This window comes from Herpailurus yagouaroundi, unplaced genomic scaffold, assembly GCF_014898765.1.
Source record: "Herpailurus yagouaroundi ecotype Mexico unplaced genomic scaffold, PumYag 566, whole genome shotgun sequence".
Classification (NCBI taxonomy): Eukaryota; Metazoa; Chordata; class Mammalia; order Carnivora; family Felidae; genus Herpailurus; species Herpailurus yagouaroundi.
Genome location: NW_024412783.1, coordinates 104,334 through 123,867, shown reverse-complemented (window position 1 = coordinate 123,867; position 19,534 = coordinate 104,334). Strand labels below are relative to the sequence as shown.

At 37.3% G+C, this 19,534-nt stretch overlaps 1 protein-coding gene across 1 annotated transcript in view; it reads right to left on the bottom strand.

Annotated features, from left to right (window-relative positions):
• Positions 1-13,526, bottom strand: part of LOC121023557 (butyrophilin subfamily 1 member A1-like) — a 76,765-nt gene extending 63,239 nt beyond the window's left edge. Inside the window, exons 1-4 of the mRNA XM_040465514.1 lie at positions 13,430-13,526; positions 9,711-10,058; positions 3,503-3,784; positions 1,439-1,552 (exon numbers count right to left, since the gene is read on the bottom strand). Of these exons, the coding sequence (XP_040321448.1) occupies positions 1,439-1,552; positions 3,503-3,784; positions 9,711-10,058; positions 13,430-13,526 (841 nt within the window). The remainder of the gene's footprint in view (positions 1-1,438; positions 1,553-3,502; positions 3,785-9,710; positions 10,059-13,429) is intronic.
• Positions 13,527-19,534: the final 6,008 nt, after the last annotated feature.

The following is a 19,534-nucleotide window of genomic DNA, read 5'->3' as shown; positions in this document are numbered from 1 at the left end:
TGTTGGAGGAAGAGGTGAAAGGGAGTGGGAGGTATGGGCTTCCAGTTATGAACTGAGTAAGTCTCATGAATGAAAGGTACAGCTTAAGTAATATAATTTATATATTGTAATAGCTGTTAGTGACAGATGGTGGCTACACTTTTGGTGAACAAAGCATAATGTGAAGAGTTCTTGAATCAATCTGTTGTAGACCTGGAACTAACGTAGTATTGTTTGTCAGCTATACATTTTTATTAAGTTTTTCATTTTAATTTCAGTACAGTTAACAATTGTTTTCAATTAAATAAAATTTATCAGCTATGCTCTGATAAATACCATTTTTCTGCCATGAAAATATATTTCTCACATTTTTAGAAAAAAAAAAACTATTTTTTTTCATATTGACAAAGTAGACAGTATTGGATATTTAAAGGGATTTCTAAGTTGTATAAAAATTTAGGAGTATGAACTATATCATTTTTGTGAACTGACAGGTGATGAGAGAAGAACTTTAACACAATGCAATGCTTCTCTTCATGGTCAGGGTTTTGTGGGTTTTTTTTGGTTTTGTTTTGTTGTTTGTTTGCTTGTTTTGTTTTACTTTTGATCACTGCCCTGATTCTCTTCTCCTACCTAGTGGAGGTAAATCACATTGGCAGGAAAGTAACCTTCAAGATACTGGAAATTCAATCAATGTAGAACAAATGTAAATAGAAATATATCATAGTTCTACAGGAATAATGACCTAAGCCTGTCTACAGCACAAATATTATTTCTGAACAGAGCATTTCTTTAAAGAACTCACTGAACACATTCAGAGTGAGGGACAGAAGTGCCACAGGCTGTGGGTAGCCAGGCATATGTAGAGAACCGTAATCAAGCCAGAGCACAGAAAAATGGGTTCTTATGATGCATTATTTTCTAGGGACTGGAGAAAGGCAGTCACGGGCACTCATGGCCTGGAAAAAGCTCTAATTTGTTAATATCTTCTTGCTTTTGCTCACAAAGAAATGTTCTGAATACTGCTATACTGATTTCTGCCCCCTCTCCCAATATTAGAGAAAAGTGGCATTCTGATAACAGAAAAAAACCATCCCAATGCTACACTAAGATTTCAGTTAAATTATATTGTAGATATTGATTATCTCTGGGTGCATAAATAAACACATAAACAAAGCATTATATAATCTTGTTTCTGAACCCACAAATTTAAGTGTCAGTTCATAAACAAACCAAGCATGTTTTTTTTTTTCCTTGATGAAGTAATTGACCTTCATCAGATAACCTCTAGTTTCTGACAAACATTCAAAGCCATAAGTTTGTGGATGAGTCTGTTCAGGTTTTCTTATTCCCAATTTTAAATGCTAAAGACCACCTACAGATCATTTATGAATTTTTTGTTACTGTTATATTCTAATTCTTCCAAAAATGAGGCCAATTCACCATTTTTTAAGTTTACCTTTGGCTTTTCGGGTACACACAAATAGAACACTGATTGTTGCACCAAAGGCCAGGAGAGACAGGAAAACTGCAAACCCCACTGCCCAAGGACAGTCCTCAGGAAACAAGGTATCTGAAAAATATAAAATTTCTCACTTAGTATTCAGCTTGCTATCAGAGACTTGGCTGTTGGGAACAAATCCCTAGATGTTTTCCTTTAGGGGACATTATGAGGAAGAGCACAGATTCTAAGCCTCATCTACCTCTCCCTGCAATTCTAAAGAATTTTGGAATCCTAAAGAGGCTTCAGTTTCCTTTCCTGTTCTTGATATATGGAGACTCAGATGTTTATTTTATAAATTATCAAATGTTTTAATATGCTGAACACATACAAATAATTCATCAGGCATCCATGTACCCACAATCAAAATTTAACAAATATTATTATATTTGCAACAAATAATTCTCTTACAACAAATAAAAGTCTAAAAATGCATTTAAGTATTTTTTCATCCTTTTCTCCATTATTTCTGCTACAGACCCCACACTGACTTTTCCATGTGTCTTTTCTATCTGATTATTTTCTATATAAATATATATGTGAGTTTGACAATATACCAATGAATAAGAAGCATGTGGAGCATTTCCAAAGATTAAAGGAAAAATTGTGACATCTTGGATGATAAGCTAAATGGAATTCATGTCTAGGTTCTTGAGACAGAGATTCAATTCCCCATTTCTTATGAAATATGTGTCAGCTAGCAAATAAAATCTGTAAAAATGAGTATCATTTTTATATTCTTTTATTTAATACTGTTACTTCAAAAGAGGTCCTGACTGAGTCACCCAGATGCCCCAAAATGTCTGTGTAATTTTTAATTGATGATCTCAAACATATATGTATATATGTATATATAAATATATGAGCATTTTTAAAATGTTTTCTCTATCATGGTGTATGTGTTTGCTTCTTTCACATTTTCCACCTCAAGTTTTCTTTCTAACTAACTTAAACCAATATGATGTCCCAAACCAAAGCACAAAGGAAATGTCACTTCACTTACTGATTAAAGGTGATACAAAAATTTATGCATTGTAGAAAAATATATTGTGGATCGGTATTTTTCTAAGTAATGGGGATATAAAAAATAGACACAGTATCCTCAGAAGTTTATATTCATTCTAGGGAAATAGTGACACATATAATCAAAATAATGTATGAGTAAAGAGGGCACTTAACACAGAATAGCTTTCTGAGAGGTTAAGGTTAAATACAGAGGGAGCAGGAAGAAACCTTTGGTTAGAGGAAAAATAGAAGAAATGTGTCAATAACAGCCTACATGGGATATTGCATAGGTGAATATGTTCTGGGAATGAGTGAGGGGTGGGAAGAATTGGAGGCAAAGGAAGACAGGGCTGAAGGATGAAGCTGGAAAGATTAGAAAGGACAAGAGATAAAGAATGTTATTGACAGGCTACAATACTTCAAATAAGGATATTTGTATATCCAGGAAGTTGGAAGAGATCACATGGGCAAACTATTTCTTTGAACTGTCACTTTGGATAGTTATTGGAATGTCTGAGCTCTTCTCTGCCTGTGCTATTAATCATAAGAGTTAATACTCATAACAACTTTATGAGGTAGACACTATGATTATCCGTATTTAACACATGGGAACTGAGCACAGGAAGGTCAATAGTTACTCACGACCATGAAGCTGATAAATGGCACTGCCAGGATTCAAATCAATTTGAAAGATGGGAGAAAACAGAAAATTGTGAAAATATGCTTTCCCTAGGCAGTGGGATTAGAAGTTTAGAAAGAACTTTGATGGTTTCCTCAAAAACGTTATTACTTTTTTCCACTCATGTATTCATCTGCATAAAGTAGAAGAATGACATTTCCATCATAAGAAGAAATATAAAACAAGACAGAATGTGACTTTTTCCAGGTTCTCTGCATTAAAATTTAGAAATGGATAAATTAGAATATCCTTTTGGTGTGTCAATCATGGGTCTTTATCAGTAAGAACTTCCTGATCAGCAGGGACTTCTCAGGATATCAACTTTGGAGGAAACTGACCTGCTACGGAGACATGCACCTCCTTCTCCACACTGAGTATTAGGTTCCTTATAACACAGGACACATCTGCTCTTGAATTTTTATCAACTGTGATAGATGATTCCACATGAAACAGTCCATTTTCTTCTATTTTCTTTGTCTCAAAGGCTGGTGCCAAGAGCAGTCCTTGAAGGTCCCTCCATTGTACCTCAGGCTCTGGATACCACCCCATGGATGTGCAGGTCATCTTCATGTCCATCCTATTGCCAGGCTCAATGTGAATATGAGGAGCTGTACCTGAGACTAGGAAAGCCAAAGAGAGACAGAGAAAGTACACATCTCCAAGAGTTTTCTTTCCAGTTTACATTTTAATTAATGTCTATGAAGTTCATTTTTCTTATTCATAAAAGAGAGTTAGAAAAATAACTAAGCCAAAGAACTTTGGGGAAAAAATCAGCTGTATCAACATTTAATAAAGTACCCACATACCAAGCATGTCTGTATTGTTTTCCTTTGCCACCCTCCCAGTTGAAACATCACTGATTATATTATTTGATGATTCTTAAAGTTGGTTAGAAGAATGTGGCACCTGGGTGGCTCACTTGGTTGAGTGTCCAACTTTGGCTCAGGTCATGAACTCATAGTTCATGGGCTGGAACCCCATATCAGGTTCTGTGCTGACAGCTCAGAGCCTGCTGACTGCTCTGGATTCTGTGTCTCCTTCTATCTTTGCCCCTCTCTGGATCATTCATATTCTCTCTCTCTCTCTCTCTCTCTCTCTCTCTCTAAAAAATAAACATTTTTAAAAAACTAAGTTGAGTGGAAAAACACTCTATCAATTCATTTGCAGTCACTGAATTTAAAGGAACATAGGATGGTTTTCTGTAGCAAATTTGTAGTCACTTTACAATTGTCTTTTAATGCCTAATTCTAAAGAAGTTATTTTTAAATAAATAACTTCTCATGACGTTGGGAATGCTATGACATCAATGTGGTCCAAATAACTAGCTACAGGTCGTTCCTGAGCACCCGAAATTTTGTTAGGAAATGAATTTCATATTTTAGTCAATTAAATTCATTCCAACTAAATTTAAATTTAAGAGAAATATGCAGTTAGTAGCTGCTATTTTGGATAGAACATTTCGGGAAATAATATAAATTTTAACTATGAATATCCCAGTCCCATTTAAGACTGAATGTTCCAAACCACCTTACATTTAAAAGTGGCCTTGATATGCTGATAGAAGTGTTGTGAAATGGAAATGATATATGTGCTTTATGGAATATTTCCCTCAGAGAAAGGAGATACACTTTTTTCCTTCATTTTTTTCTCACTTCTCAAGGACTGGAGCACAGACAGTTCCTATGAATCATATTAAAAGGTGAATTTTGTCGATATGGCAAAACATCAAATTGAGAGAAATGTGTAAACCTCACAGTGTGTACCTACTCTTCCAGTTCTAGTTCCTTTATCCCTGTACCATGGGAGAAATTCTGGTTTAAGCTACTGTGTGTTGACTTCATTGAATAGTAGTGTAGCATTCTGTACAGTATTATGTACAGTAACTCTTACAGTCTATTACAAAAAATAAAATTTACTAGGACAAAACTATCCTTGTTTTGTGTTGAATTTTGTCTTCTATAAGATATGTTCAAGTCTTAATCCTTAATATCTGTGCATTTATTTGGATGCCTTCTGTACATGTAATTAGTAAAAATGAAATTATACTGGAACAGATGGGTCTTAATCCAAAAGGATTATGGTCTATATGAAAAGAAAGGAATTTAGGCACAGAGACACAGGGAAACTGGTCCTTTGAAGATAGAGCCAGAGATTGGAATGATCCCAACAAAAGCAGAGGAATGCCTGGGCCACAAGAAGCTGTCAGAGGCAAAGAATCATTCTCCTTAGATGCTTCCAATGGACCATAACCTTGATGACGCTTTGATTGTGGACTCTGGCCTCCAGAATTGTGAGAAAATAAATGTCTTTTGTTTTCAGTCCATCACATTTGTGGTAATTTGTTATGATAGTCATCCTAGGAAGTTTATGAAGGAAAATTATCCAATGATTTCTGATATTGCATGGATGGCCAAACCCTTAACACCATTTGGTGACTAGTATATAGTGTGTCAAGTCAGTAATGACCTAAGTGGCAGAGTGGTGCCAACCAGTGCTAGTACTGATACATGGAATTCTCAGAATGCAATGGCTTTGAGAATCAGTAGAGCATCACACTTATGATAATAGGCTCTGTAGTCAAAGAGTTACACTTGTACTTGCTGGGACTAGTGACCCAGTGTATCTATTGACTCAATCTCCCTGTGCCTCCATTCCCTTTTTATAAAACCAGGAAAAAAAAGAGTCTCAACACATGATGGTTATAAATATTACTCCATATATAGTGCTTACTATGTTTTAATAAATATTATTCATCTTAAAGAATTAATAAATTAAGAATAAAAAGAAAAATGGTTTTCATTTGCTGGATCCTTCAATTTGAAAGGCCATCCATTGTATTCCATGTGTTTAGGCTGCTTGCTACAAGTTGAAGGGAAATGTCATTCTGGATGGGTAATTTCTAAAGAGAAGATTATATTTGGCAGGTCTTTGTAGAAACACAATAAATGATTAATTCGTATCTGATTTTCTATAGAGAGAAAAGTTGTATTTAGAATTATGCTATTCTGTTTGCCTTACTAAATTTGGGAGCTAGGGGTAGAACACAACCTCTGGGTCTGGATTAAAAATAGGATTGGAAATTAGGGGTGTTGGGTATGGATAATTTCACGGGCTTGAAAAATGTGTTCCAAGTGCTGCCTTAGCCATTAATGTTCTCTTATGAATTATCAAGTGAAGACTGAAGGGTCAAAGTGGAGAAAAGTTTTCCAGCAGGTGAGTAAACTAGGTCACCATTGTTCTACCTTCATGGGTTTCTAATGGGCATACTTGAGACCTACATGGTTTCTGACATAACACAGGCTGATTTTAATACATACTGTATCTATTTTGAGAGTCTGGGATTTGTATTGTCTTATGACCATGGCAGGGAGAGAAATCTCATAGTTTTCACCATTATGACACCATCTGATTATGTTACCTAATATCAGGGCCTTCATTTTTATCTCTTATCTCTTAGAAAATATTTTGGTTATGTTTTCAACCTATATTTGTGGTTGCCTTAATAGGTATTGATTGATGGATTTGCTTACCTGTACTCTACAACTATCAAACAGATAGAAGTTACTGATGCTTATTGTATTTAAGTAGAATTTAATGTAGGTGTTCACTGCAGTTGTGGGTTCTGCAGAAATTTTGTTACCCAGAACCTCCTGGGTATTTAAACAGAATGGGAAATGAGTTGGTTCCATTTGACTCAAGATACAGAAGAATCTTTTCTCTAGGAGATAGTATAGAATTCTTGAGCTGCCTGCAGAGACTGCATCCTTATCAGAACTGATTACTGACCCTGAGAAAAATGTTATTCCTCCATGAAGGAGAGATATTTTAAAGAAATTCATGACAAAAATCATAGTAACTAAGGCAATCACAGAAAAATATGAGGTATCCAGCTAGAGAAAACCAAGGACTTGGTCTCAAGATCTGGCACAAATGAAAACTATAAAGTCACACAGCACCAGATATTATTTTGCAGTGGATATGGGATTGGAAACAAATGGATCCATCCCAGGATGAACTACACAAGCTCATGGATAATTCATCTGGAAGAGGTAAGAACATCAGAGCATTTTATCAATATAGGACTTTATTTTTCTTATTTATAATGAATGAGGATTGCAGGTCCAAAAATGAGATATCTCCCATTAAAATCAACAAAATGTGGCAAAAAAGCAGCACAACTACATTTTAGTAGTACAGAAGTCTTTTTTTTTTTTTGGAAAAAAATCTTGATTCTTAAAAGCTTATTTGTAATCACTTATTATGTCAATATTTAGATACCAGTTTATTTTACAGTAGGCCAGAGGATGATATAATTTCTTAAGAATTTAAAAGTACACCTATTTTCATTAATTTTTAAAGTCAAAGGTTGTTTATGCAAATATTGTACTTAGTTCAAATATTAAATCCACATATTTGTACTGCCCACAGGAAACAAGAGAAAAGCCAACCAAGAGAAAAACCAAATATCTTTGGATGTTGTGGGGTCTTCTGGGCTTCATAAAAAAGATGGGTGGAATGCATACTTTGTTTTAAATATATATTCACAGTGCAAATTAAAGTGCTTGGCCTGGCTTTTTGTGCTTGGGTAGCAAATACAACTTCCCTTGCATAAATGATTTGGAACAAACAATGAGTTGATGTATAATAAAAACTCATGTACAAGATATAAGAGATTCGGGAAGGTGTGTCAGTTAACCATTGTTTAAGCTCAAAACAAATTCAATCACAAGCATGATGTCAGAGTTTAGTGCCAAGAGCGTCAAGGTAGGAAATGCACTCTTCTAAAGACTGGGTTAAAAAGGACACATAGTGGAAATTTGTTTTCTATTTAGTGGTAGAGTTACTCTCAACAAGGAGCAAGTAAAGAAATTGAGATAAATAAATTGAGATGATTCTGAGGAATGACATATTGTTCATTGCAAAAGCAATTACAGTTTTCAAATCCAAAGCCCTTGATAAGAGTTTATCCAAAGTTTAGGAAATGTTTGTAGGACTTATAGAAGTGGATGTCTAACACCTGGATTGCTTCAGAAGTTACCACAATAGAGTGAAAGATCCCTGTTCAAAAGGCAAAGCTGAATGAATGAATGAATGAATGAATGAATGAATATAATTGGTTTCATTCATGCCTCTTAGTGACTGGTTAAATGTCTCCAGTACACTGAAAGTCATTTGCATACAATAGACACTTGCAGTGAAGAACACGAGTATACTTGCATAAAAAGCAGATATTCTTTAAATTCAGGAAGGAATCTCAGAAGGAGGTTACTATTCTTTCCATGATTCGTCAGAAATATTATCAGAGGATGTGTGGCTCAAAATGTCTGGTTACAAAAATGGTAACTCACAAAGGTGTTTAAAACTTGCAGGCGAGTGTCTTTGCACATGCTCCCGTTTAATTTATGAATAATTATAGAAGAACACATCCTTTATTGTGTAAACATGGATTAAGGGTTACTTGGGACCTATGCACAATTGTCACTAAATAAGAGGAAGGAGCATTTGCACATAGGTCAGGGAGTTCTGAAGGAAAACGTTTTCCTGCTTTTGGGAGGAAGGTCAATATTATTGTCTCTTTCATTATATTGGGTTAGTTTATATTATGTCCATTATAAGAAAGATGATACAAAAACTCATCTTCTGAGCTCAGTAAAGCCCTATAATGTCTATAGAGAAAATGGTGTTTCAGGCTCAGTGTGTGGTTGAATTACAGTCCTTCCTTAGTCTTTCACTCTGGCAATATAGTTTTGTGGGCTTTTTCTTGTTTTGTTTTGGGGTGTGTGTGTGTGTGTGTGTGTGTGTGTGTGTGTGTGTGTTTTGGTCAATATCTGAGCAGGAGTGAGATCTAAGGGGACAAATTATGCAGGGATCTGAATAAAGAAGGATGTCATACTAAATAGTGAACAAGACCACATGTGACTGGGCTTTTCCCAGAGTGGTAGCAGCAAGGTATAGAAAACCTAGCCAGAGGGCAGCTACTCAGATTCTTTCTGTCTCTTTTTATTTTTTATTTTTTTTTCAACGTTTATTTATTTTTGGGACAGAGAGAGACAGAGCATGAACGGGGGAGGGGCAGAGAGAGAGGGAGACACAGAATCGGAAACAGGCTCCAGGCTCCGAGCCATCAGCCCAGAGCCTGACGCGGGGCTCGAACTCCCAGACCGCGAGATCGTGACCTGGCTGAAGTCGGACGCTTAACCGACTGCGCCACCCAGGCGCCCCTCTTTCTGTCTCTTTTAACTCCCTCTGAAATTTATAAGATAGACTAAGATACACTTCTGGGACTCTTCTGAGATAGAACATACTATAATACCTACTTTTTCTTTTCTTCAAAGAAATTATGTTGACAAATGATTAAAATGTGTTTTTACTACCACCCAAGAATGTTGAGGCAGACTGATTAGATTGCATATTTAACATTCTTGGCATTCAGTCATAGTGTTTGTATAGATTTAGCCACCTTTACCCATATACAGCACTACTTCAGACTGCTGATGGAAACAAAATAATACAATTTGGACAGTAGTTTTAATTGCAGAGACTCACCTGTGACCAACACTTTGAACTGTGCTTTATTGTAGAATGTAGAGCTTTCAAAGAAACACACATACTCCCCTTCATCTGAAGGTCTGATGTGATGGATCCTTAGGGCAACAAGCCCTTTGGTAATATTCCCCTTCAGGAACTTGGTCCTCCCTTGATACTCTGGCATTTGCTGGTCCATATGATCCTGGGAAGTCCCATAATAATGCACCAGACCTGAAGGATCATTTCGGTACCATCTCACTTCCATGTTCTGAGCATCTACTGATGGGTTGAGATGACAGGAAACCACAACCTCTTCCCCAACAAAGGCAATGACTGGTGCTCTTGGTCCTATGACCTGGAATTGCCCTGGAAACAATTTTTAAAACAATGGAATCATTACTGAGACCTTGACAAGCATGGTTGTGGCCATCTGATCAGTAAAAAAATAGACCAGTTTAATTAACATAGGAAATTGTAGATGATTAATGAACAGATTTCAAATAAAGCTGTCCAGGGGTGCCTGGGTCGCTCAGATGGGTGAGCGTCTGACTTCAGCTCAGGTCATGATCTCATGGTTCTTGGTTCGAGCCATGCAACAGACTCTTCTCTGACAGCCCAGAGTCTGGAGCCTGCTTCAGATTCTGCATCTCCTTCTCTCCTTCCACCACTCACACTGTGTCTCTCAAAAATAAATAAATGTTAAAAAAAATAAATAAAATATAGATGCCCAAATACACTGTTAGCATAAAAGATAATACAGAACATAATGCCAACATGCAATAGTCATTTGATCTTAAAAAAATATGTTTTTCCCTTTTCCTAGGATTAGAATTCAAATTATATAAATCTCATTGTTTATGGCTTAAAAAATTTCATGTGTTATAGAATATATTATAATTTAACAGATGAAAGTATTGAGTCAGTCAACAATTAATAATTTAGTCAATGATTAATGGATTCAGTAAATGTTAAATTGCCCCTAAATACTTATTCTTTGTTAGATTATATGATCTAAGTATTCTAATAGTAATACCCAAATGTTTCCTTGCTTTACACCATGTATTATATAATATAATCTATAAAGAAATATAAGGTGAAACTATTAAAACTTAAATGGTTTTGTTAAGAAAGAACGTAATTCTATTCATAATATTTACCCAGTTTAGAATATAAGTATGAGATCCTGTCTACAACATAAATTTTCTAGAATTTTACTGTAAATTCTCTCTGAGTATAGGCATAAAGAGTAACCATTGGTTAAAACCAATCTTAAAACAATAAATTTTACCTGGCTTATATATTTCAAAAGGCTACATAATCTTTTATTCCAATATTGAAATTCAAATATATTTTTTAAATGTTTATTTATTTATTTTTGAGAGAGAGAGCAGGAAGGGTCATGGAGAAAAGAGATAGAGACTCCAAAGCAGGCTCCATGCTGTCAGCACAGAGACTGATGGTGGTTCTCCATGTCAGGCTTGAAATCATAAATCGTGAGATCATGACTTGAACCGAAATTAAGAGTCAGATGCTTAACTGAGCCACCCAAGTCACCCATTGAATATATCTTTCTTAAGGATGGAGGGCTATCATTTTGAAATGTAAACATCAAACATGATAGCACCACTTTCACTCTGTCACTGTGTATGTTTAACCTAGGCATGCATGGCTCCAAGTTCTAACTGCTCACATGTCATTAATGTAAGGAAAGCTGTACAGATAAACACACTAATAAATAAATGAATTTAAAACAAAATTTACTTTCATATTATTATTCTTAAGTATAAGTTTTTTATAATATATTTTGAGATATGCAAGTAATGGACTGAACCAGCTTGGCTGGAAAAGTGGGCTAGGTTTCTTTCTCTCTTGAAACCTTACTGACTGTTCCATGATAAATTTGATTAGATTTCTTACAATGTCATTGCAGTATGGTTTGGTGTTTATTATTATTATTATCATTATTATTATTATGTTTAACTTTATTTATTTATTTTGAGAGAGAGCATGAGCAGGGGACGGGCAGAGAGAAACATTAAGAGAGAGAATCCCAAGCAGGCTCAACACTATCAGGGAGAGCACAATGTGAAGCTCAATCTCAGTTAGATCATGACCTGAGCTGAAATCAAGACATTGAAAGTACTTCTACCCTAGGTATATGATGCTTAATATGATATCAAATAGCTGCCCCTTCTTAACAACCTATGCCTTTTCCATTAATACTAGACCTTGAGGCTATTACTAGTTGCCAAATATATTGACTCCTTCAAAATGGAAAGAAACCACACTCTTTGTGGCATTTCAGTCCATTCATCAACACCTGTTGTAGCCTAGGATACAATAGGGCAGTGAAAATTTGAACATCCCTTTTCAGGTAGTACAAAACTATCAGAGTGGTCACCAAAGAAGGATGCCTCCCACCACTCTGATCCCAGGAACCTTCACCAATATTCCTGATGTGGTGCCATTCAGAGCTGAGGGGGATTTTGGTAATGGACTCCTAGATTGTTAATGTGATCTCCTTGTTTTCTTTTTTTTTTTTTTTTTTTGATCTCCTTGTTTTCTATGAATCAACCGTGTGATCAACTTCCTCACTCCCAAAGGATTCCCCATTCAGGCTGTCTCCAGCACATTGAGGTTACCTTGGACAACAGGATTTAAGGAAGCATCTCATCTTCTTCAGTAATAGTGCCTGGCCTCAACATGCTCTGAAGAATGATGAAAATTGGTCCATTAATGGGACCTTCAAATTCAATACTATTTATAAATTAGACCTTCTTTGTAGGTTTCAGGGAAAATGGAACAAAATCACATTTGGTCAGATCTTTTTTTTTTTTTTTAATTTTTTTTTCAACGTTTATTTATTTTTGGGACAGAGAGAGACAGAGCATGAACGGGGGAGGGGCAGAGAGAGAGGGAGACACAGAATCGGAAACAGGCTCCGAGCCATCAGCCCAGAGCCTGATGCGGGGCTGGAACTTACGGACCGTGAGATCCTGACCTGGCTGAAGTCGGACGCTTAACCGACTGCACCACCCAGGCGCCCCTACATTTGGTCAGATCTTTATGGCCCTGTGCCACAAGGATGATCTGTCTATACTCCTTTACGGGGCCTAAAGACAACTTCTTCTTACCCATTTGCATCAGTTCTTCTACTTCTGTTAATTCACCACATTACTTGTGTTCTGTCATGTTTTCTATGCACCCCCACCTTGTCTCTCTTATAAACACTTTGCTAACGAGATCCTATACATGCCTGCTGTGTTTTTCCTAACTCACTAGCTTCCTTCTTGTTTCTTCTTCTGTTATGTGGGATCAGGAATAGATTTTGAGAGTCCTGGAGGAATATTTCCTGAGTCTTGTCAGTGGACTTTTCTCCTTCATTTATCTACTAGATTAATGGCTATGCTAATTGCAGCCAATTATCTGGTTCAGCTACCTCTGGACAGGGAATTTAAGGAGTAGTCCCAAGCAGCTGCCAAAATTCCTTTTGTTTCAGGGAGGGTCCCTGATCTCTACAGCTCAACATGGACTGCCTATTTTCACTTTTTGTTGGAGAAAATAAATGTGTGTCTGCCCTGACTTCTCTATCTTGACATGGGCTGCCTTTTTTCACTTTTGTCGGAGGAAAGAAATATGTGTATGTTCCTGTATGAGCTGATGAGCTTTAGGACTAGAAGTCCTCTTTGTCTGCACTCTGGGTTTTATCCTCCCCCAGATTACTGGTAGTGCCTCACCTCTTCTGCCTCCACCTGCTCCTCCTCCCGTTTCTGCACCACAGTGGGTGCAGTGTGCATAACTCTTCTGGACCAGTCTCCATGCATCCAGTGCCATTGGCTCTTGCTCCTTCTACCCTTGCTATCGAGGAGCAAAGAGCACCCCAAGCTGTTGCAACATCTTCTTATCAAGTTCAAACTGGATATGTCCCCAGTCATCATGAAAGGGCCCAAGGGTTCTCTTGGACTTAAACTGCTCACTTCCTCTCCCCAAAGACACCTCAGGTCAACATGCACAGTGGAGACAAGTGGATTGTCTCTGAAGTCGACCTAGGTGCAACATATTCTGTATTTAAATTCATATAAGTTTGTTAGTTTAACTAAGGAAGACTTGTCTTTACAGTTATCAACATTAGGGGTGCCTGGGCGGCTCAGTTGGTTAAGTGTCTGACTTCATCTCATGATTTCACAGTTCATGGGTTCAAGCCCCGCATTGGGCTCTGTGCTGACAGCTCAGAGCCTGGAGCCTGCTTCGGATTCTCTGTCTCCCTCTCTCTCTCTGTTCCTCTCCCAATCATGCTCTGTCTCTCTCTCTCTCTGTCTCTCTCTCTCTCTATCTCCTTCAAAAATAAATAAAAACATTAAAAAATTAGAGTTATCAGCATTAAATATATAACTTTTATTCTACCAAGGTTTAGTAAGTGTGAAATAAACTTATGTGATTTCTGTTGTAATTTGTCAGCAAAAAATAATAACAATAATAATAATAACTTAAAAAGATGCTTGTTTCATCTCTCTTAAAATTTTCATGGATAATTTAAAAAACTGAAATAAATTAAAAGGCTTACACATAAAAGTTTTCATAGCTTTCAAAATCTTTGGTCACTTAAAATTTGAATCTTTGCTAAATTAAATGATAAAATTGGATTGAATTCGCTGGATATGTAAGTCTTGTCCAAATAATGTAGAAAAGCATTGATTACTGAACATAGGTTTGTGTTTTGGGGTTTTTCTTGCAGAGAAACTGAAGATATTTGGGCCTGTTGGTAAACATGTGGTATGCTTTATTGAAAGAATACTATGGAAAACATTTTTAGAATTATACAAGGTAAACATGAATTTCCTATCTTAAGAATTCTGGAGCAACAGTTCACAATTGTTTCCTATTTAACTTTGTACACTAAAGCTTCTAAAAATAAAATTCTGCTAAATGTAATGAGGACTGATGGAAATAAGGGTAGAAACTATGTATGTAAGAAAAGATGAGTTTTTAATAAGAAAGGCATAAGGAATGAGGACAAATATTGTTGAGGGAAAAAGAATGTAATTTTATCCTAAAATGAGACCAGTTGTTTAGAGAAAACAGGCTTAGGACAAATTCTGAATGAAAAAGAAAGCTGTAGGACATTTTTGAAGGAGAATCTTTGGAAAATAATTTTATATGTGGTTAAGTTTGAAATAAATGGAATTTAAGGCACACTGGTATAAGTTTAAAAATGTTTCTCCTCATTTTTAAAAAGACTTTTTTTTAAATTTAGATTGCTGGTCTGCTCATGATAAGAAAATAAAGAAACAGGCTTTCTCTTTTGTCTACCCAGAATACCAGTGTTTTTCTTTATCTGCCCTGAAAACTAAAGCTTCTATGTTTTGTCTTTATCAGGTCTTTGATTACTTAAGAAAGTTCCCGCCTGGGTGGGTAGATAGAACATGGGACTCTTGAACTCAGGGTTGTGAGTTCAAACACCACAGTGGGTGTGGAACCTATTAAAAGAAAAAAAAAAAAAAGAACCTTAAGACTTTCCAAAGTTGAAATAGTATAGTATTGCTAACTGATATATGATTTCCTAATAGGGTCCATTATTGTCACCTTGGTTAAATATAAATATTAGATTTGTAATGATCTATAACACTTTTTAGGAATGTGCTTAAAACTTTCTGAGGGTTTTAACAAGCTTTACAAGATTTAATTATACAGGAAGTTTTCTTTTTTCTTTTTTTTTCCAAATTACATTTGTTTATTTGGTATTTGAAGTTACTTGGACAACATTTTCAAACCAATAATGATAATCTTTAGATTGTATTTTATGGATAAATCTATAATTATTCTAGGAAATATATGAAATTCCTGAAGTTTCTATGTCCTCATAGAAAGTCATTGCTTGTATTATTGAAATTTGGTATGTCACAGAAATAACCAAATGTCCTTGTCAATTGCATTATAACAAATTTTCATACAAGATTTTTAACCATGTGCATTTCTGAGGGGTTTTATTTTGTTATTTATAATTATTATTTGAGTGTTATTGCAAAATATGTTTCATCTTCAAGGAGATTCATAGAAAGGATTTTTTACAAATACAAGTTTTTGGTATCTTTAAAATCATAAAACTGACCCAGGTAAGATTTCCAGAACTAATGAGCAAGCTGCACTTAAAATGAACAAAAATTAAAAACACAGAACTGATTGAATTGAGAAAAATGATAGAATAATCCTTGGTGAGTAAATGGAAGCATTTAACATTTTCCCCTAACTGAATCCTCCAGAATTCAGAAACTCTTAGTGAGTGTTCTTTCTTCCATGGAATTTATAATTATTTGAATAAGTTTCATGAAAATCTGGTCTCCTCATATCAGGACACCACTGGAACATTGGTTATATTACCAAGACTTTATCTGAAGTGTAATATTTTAAAGAGACATGCATAGACACATATATGACCAGACAGCTTTAAGGAATTAAGGTTGATGTTTTGAAGCCAATAACTCCCCTTGAGAATATTGTCCTGATATCTTGTTTAAGAGTTCCCAGCAGTCTTACCAGGTGAGCAGAGAACATCACTTGCAGGGACATCAAGTTTCTTGCATATATTGGATGAAATATATATCCAGGATAGATTGGATGATATATATTTCCAGGAGACCTCAAGAATAGGAATACACCAAAATATACAGGTATTGTAGGCAAGTGTGATGACAAATATTGGCTTGGCTCTGGCCTAGAGAGGCTATTAAGAGTTCAGTCTAGAGATTCCTCATAAAAAGTTCCAGAAAGATTAAAATCCAGCAAGATTTTAAAGGCTGTATATGGTCAATAACTATTCTTGGTGAGCTTATGTAAATAATTAACCCAATTTTGTCAAAACTGGAATTAATCTACAAGCAAATTAGCCCTGGTTTGGCTATCTCTGGAAATAAAGGTGAATGTAGAGAGAAAATACATGTTTTAATAACATTTCCTTTTGGATGCTAGATTCTAGTTTTCATTAATTATCTTTAGAGGGAGGGAGAGGGAAGATGGCAGTGTAGAGGGACGCTGGGCTCACCGCGCGTCCTACTGATCACTTAGATTCCAACTACACCTGCCTAAATAACCCAGAAAACCACCAGAGGATTAGCAGAACGGAGTTGCCGGAGCCAAGCGGAGACCAGAGGCCCACGGAAGAGGGTAGGAAGGGCGGCGAGGCGGTGCGCGCTCCACTGACTGGTGGGAGGGAGCCGGGGCAGAGGGGCGGCTTGCCGGCCAAGCAGAGCCCCCAAGTCGGGCTTGCAAAAAGCGGAGGGGCCTGACGGGCTATGTTCCCACAGCAAGCGCGACTTAGCCTCTGGGAGGTCATAAGTTAACAGCTCTGCTCAGAAAGCGGGAAGGCTGGAGGACAAAGGGAAGGAGAGCTGCTGAGCCCCCTGACGACAGAGCTCAGTTTGGTGGGGAACAAAGGCGCTCGCCAGCGCCATCTCCCCCGCCCATCCCCCAGCCAAAATCCCAAAGAGAACCAGTTCTTGCCAGGGAACTTGCTCCCTCTGCGCAAACACCCAACTCTGCGCTTCTGCGGAGCCAAACCTCGGCAGCGGATCTGACTCCCTCCTGCTGCCACAGGGCCCCTCCTGAAGTGGATCACCTAAGGAGAAGCAAGCTAAGCCTGCCCCTCCTGCCCCTGTGCACCTTGCCTACCCACCCCAGCTAAGACGCCAGATCCCCAGCATCACAAGCCTGGCAGTGTGCAAGTAGCCCAGACAGGCCACCCCACCCCACAGTGAATCCCGCCCCTAGGAGAGGGGAAGAGAAGGCACGCACCAGTCTGACTGTGGCCCCAGCGGTGGGCTGGGGGCAGACATCAGGTCTGACTGCGGCTTCGCCCACCAACTCCAGTTATACACCACAGCACAGGGGAAGTGCCCTGCAGGTCCTCACCAAGCCAGGGACTATCCAAAATGACCAAGCGGAAGAATTCCCCTCAGAAGAATCTCCAGGAAATAACAACAGCTAATGAGCTGATCAAAAAGGATTTAAATAATATAACAGAAAGTGAATTTAGAATAATAGTCATAAAATTAATCGCTGGGCTTGAAAACAGTATAGCTGACAGCAGAGAATCTCTTGCTACAGAGATCAAGGGACTAAGGAACAGTCACGAGGAGCTGAAAAACGCTTTAAACGAAATGCATAACAAAATGGAAACCACCACAGCTCGGATTGAAGAGGCAGAGGAGAGAATAGGTGAACTAGAAGATAAAGTTATGGAGAAAGAGGAAGCTGAGAAAAAGAGAGATAAAAAAATCCAGGAGTATGAGGGGAAAATTAGAGAACTAAGTGATACACTAAAAAGAAATAATATATGCATCATTGGTATCCCAGAGGAGGAAGAGAGAGGGAAAGGTGCTGAAGGGGTACTTGAAGAAATAATAGCTGAGAACTTCCCTGAAGTGGGGAAGGAAAAAGGCATTGAAATCCAAGAGGCACAGAGAACTCCCTTCAGACGTCACTTGAATCGATCTTCTGCACGACATATCATAGTGAAACTGGCAAAATACAAGGATAAAGAGAAAATTCTGAAAGCAGCAAGGGGTAAACGTGCCCTCACATATAAAGGGAGACCTATAAGACTCCTGACTGATCTCTCTTTTGAAACTTGGCAGGCCAGAAAGAGTTGGCACGAGATTTTCAGTTTGCTAGACAGAAAAAATATGCAGCCGAGAATCCTTTATCCAGCAAGCCTGTCATTTAGAATAGAAGGAGAGATAAAGGTCTTCCCAAACAAACAAAAACTGAAGGAATTTGTCACCACTAAACCAGCCCTCCAAGAGATCCTAAGGGGGACCCTGTGAGACAAAGTACCAGAGACGTCACTACAAGCATAAAACATACAGACATCACAATGAAGCTAAACCCATATCTTTCTATACTAACACTGAATGTAAATGGAATAAATGCGCCAACCAAAAGACATAGGGTATCAGAATGGATAAAAAAACAAGACCCATCTATTTGCTGTCTACAAGAGACTCATTTTAGACCTGAGGACACCTGTAGATTGAGCGTGAGGGGATGGAGAACTATTTATCATGCTACTGGAAGCCAAAAGAAAGCTGGAGTAGCCATACTTATATCAGACAAACTAGACTTTAAATTAAAGGCTGTAACAAGAGATGAAGAAGGACATTATATAATAGTGACAGGGTCTATCCATCAGGAAGAGCTAACAATTATAAATGTCTATGCGCCGAATACCGGAGCGCCCAAATATATAAAACAATTACTCATAAACATAAGCAACCTTATTGAGAAGAATGTGGTAATTGCAGGGGACTTTAACACCCCACTTACAGAAATGGATAGATCATCTAGACACACGGTCAATAAAGAAACAAGGGCCCTGAATGAGACATTGGATCAGATGGACTTGACAGATATATTTAGAACTCTGCATCCCAAAGCAACAGAATATACTTTCTTCTCGAGTGCACATGGAACATTCTCCAAGATAGATCATATACTGGGTCACAAAACAGCCCTTCATACGTTTACAAGAATTGAAATCATACCATGCATAATTTCAGACCACAATGCTATGAAGCTTGAAATCAACCACAGAAAAAAGTCTGGAAAACCTCCAAAAGCATGGAGGTTAAAGAACACCCTACTAACGAATGAGTGGGTCAACCAGGCAATTCGAGAAGACATTAAAAAATATATGGAAACAAATGAAAATGAAAATACAACAATCCAAACGCTTTGGGACACAGCGAAGGCAGTCCTGAGAGGAAAATACATTGCAATCCAGGCCTATCTCAAGAATCAAGAAAAATTCCAAATACAAAATCTAACAGCACACCTAAAGGAACTAGAAG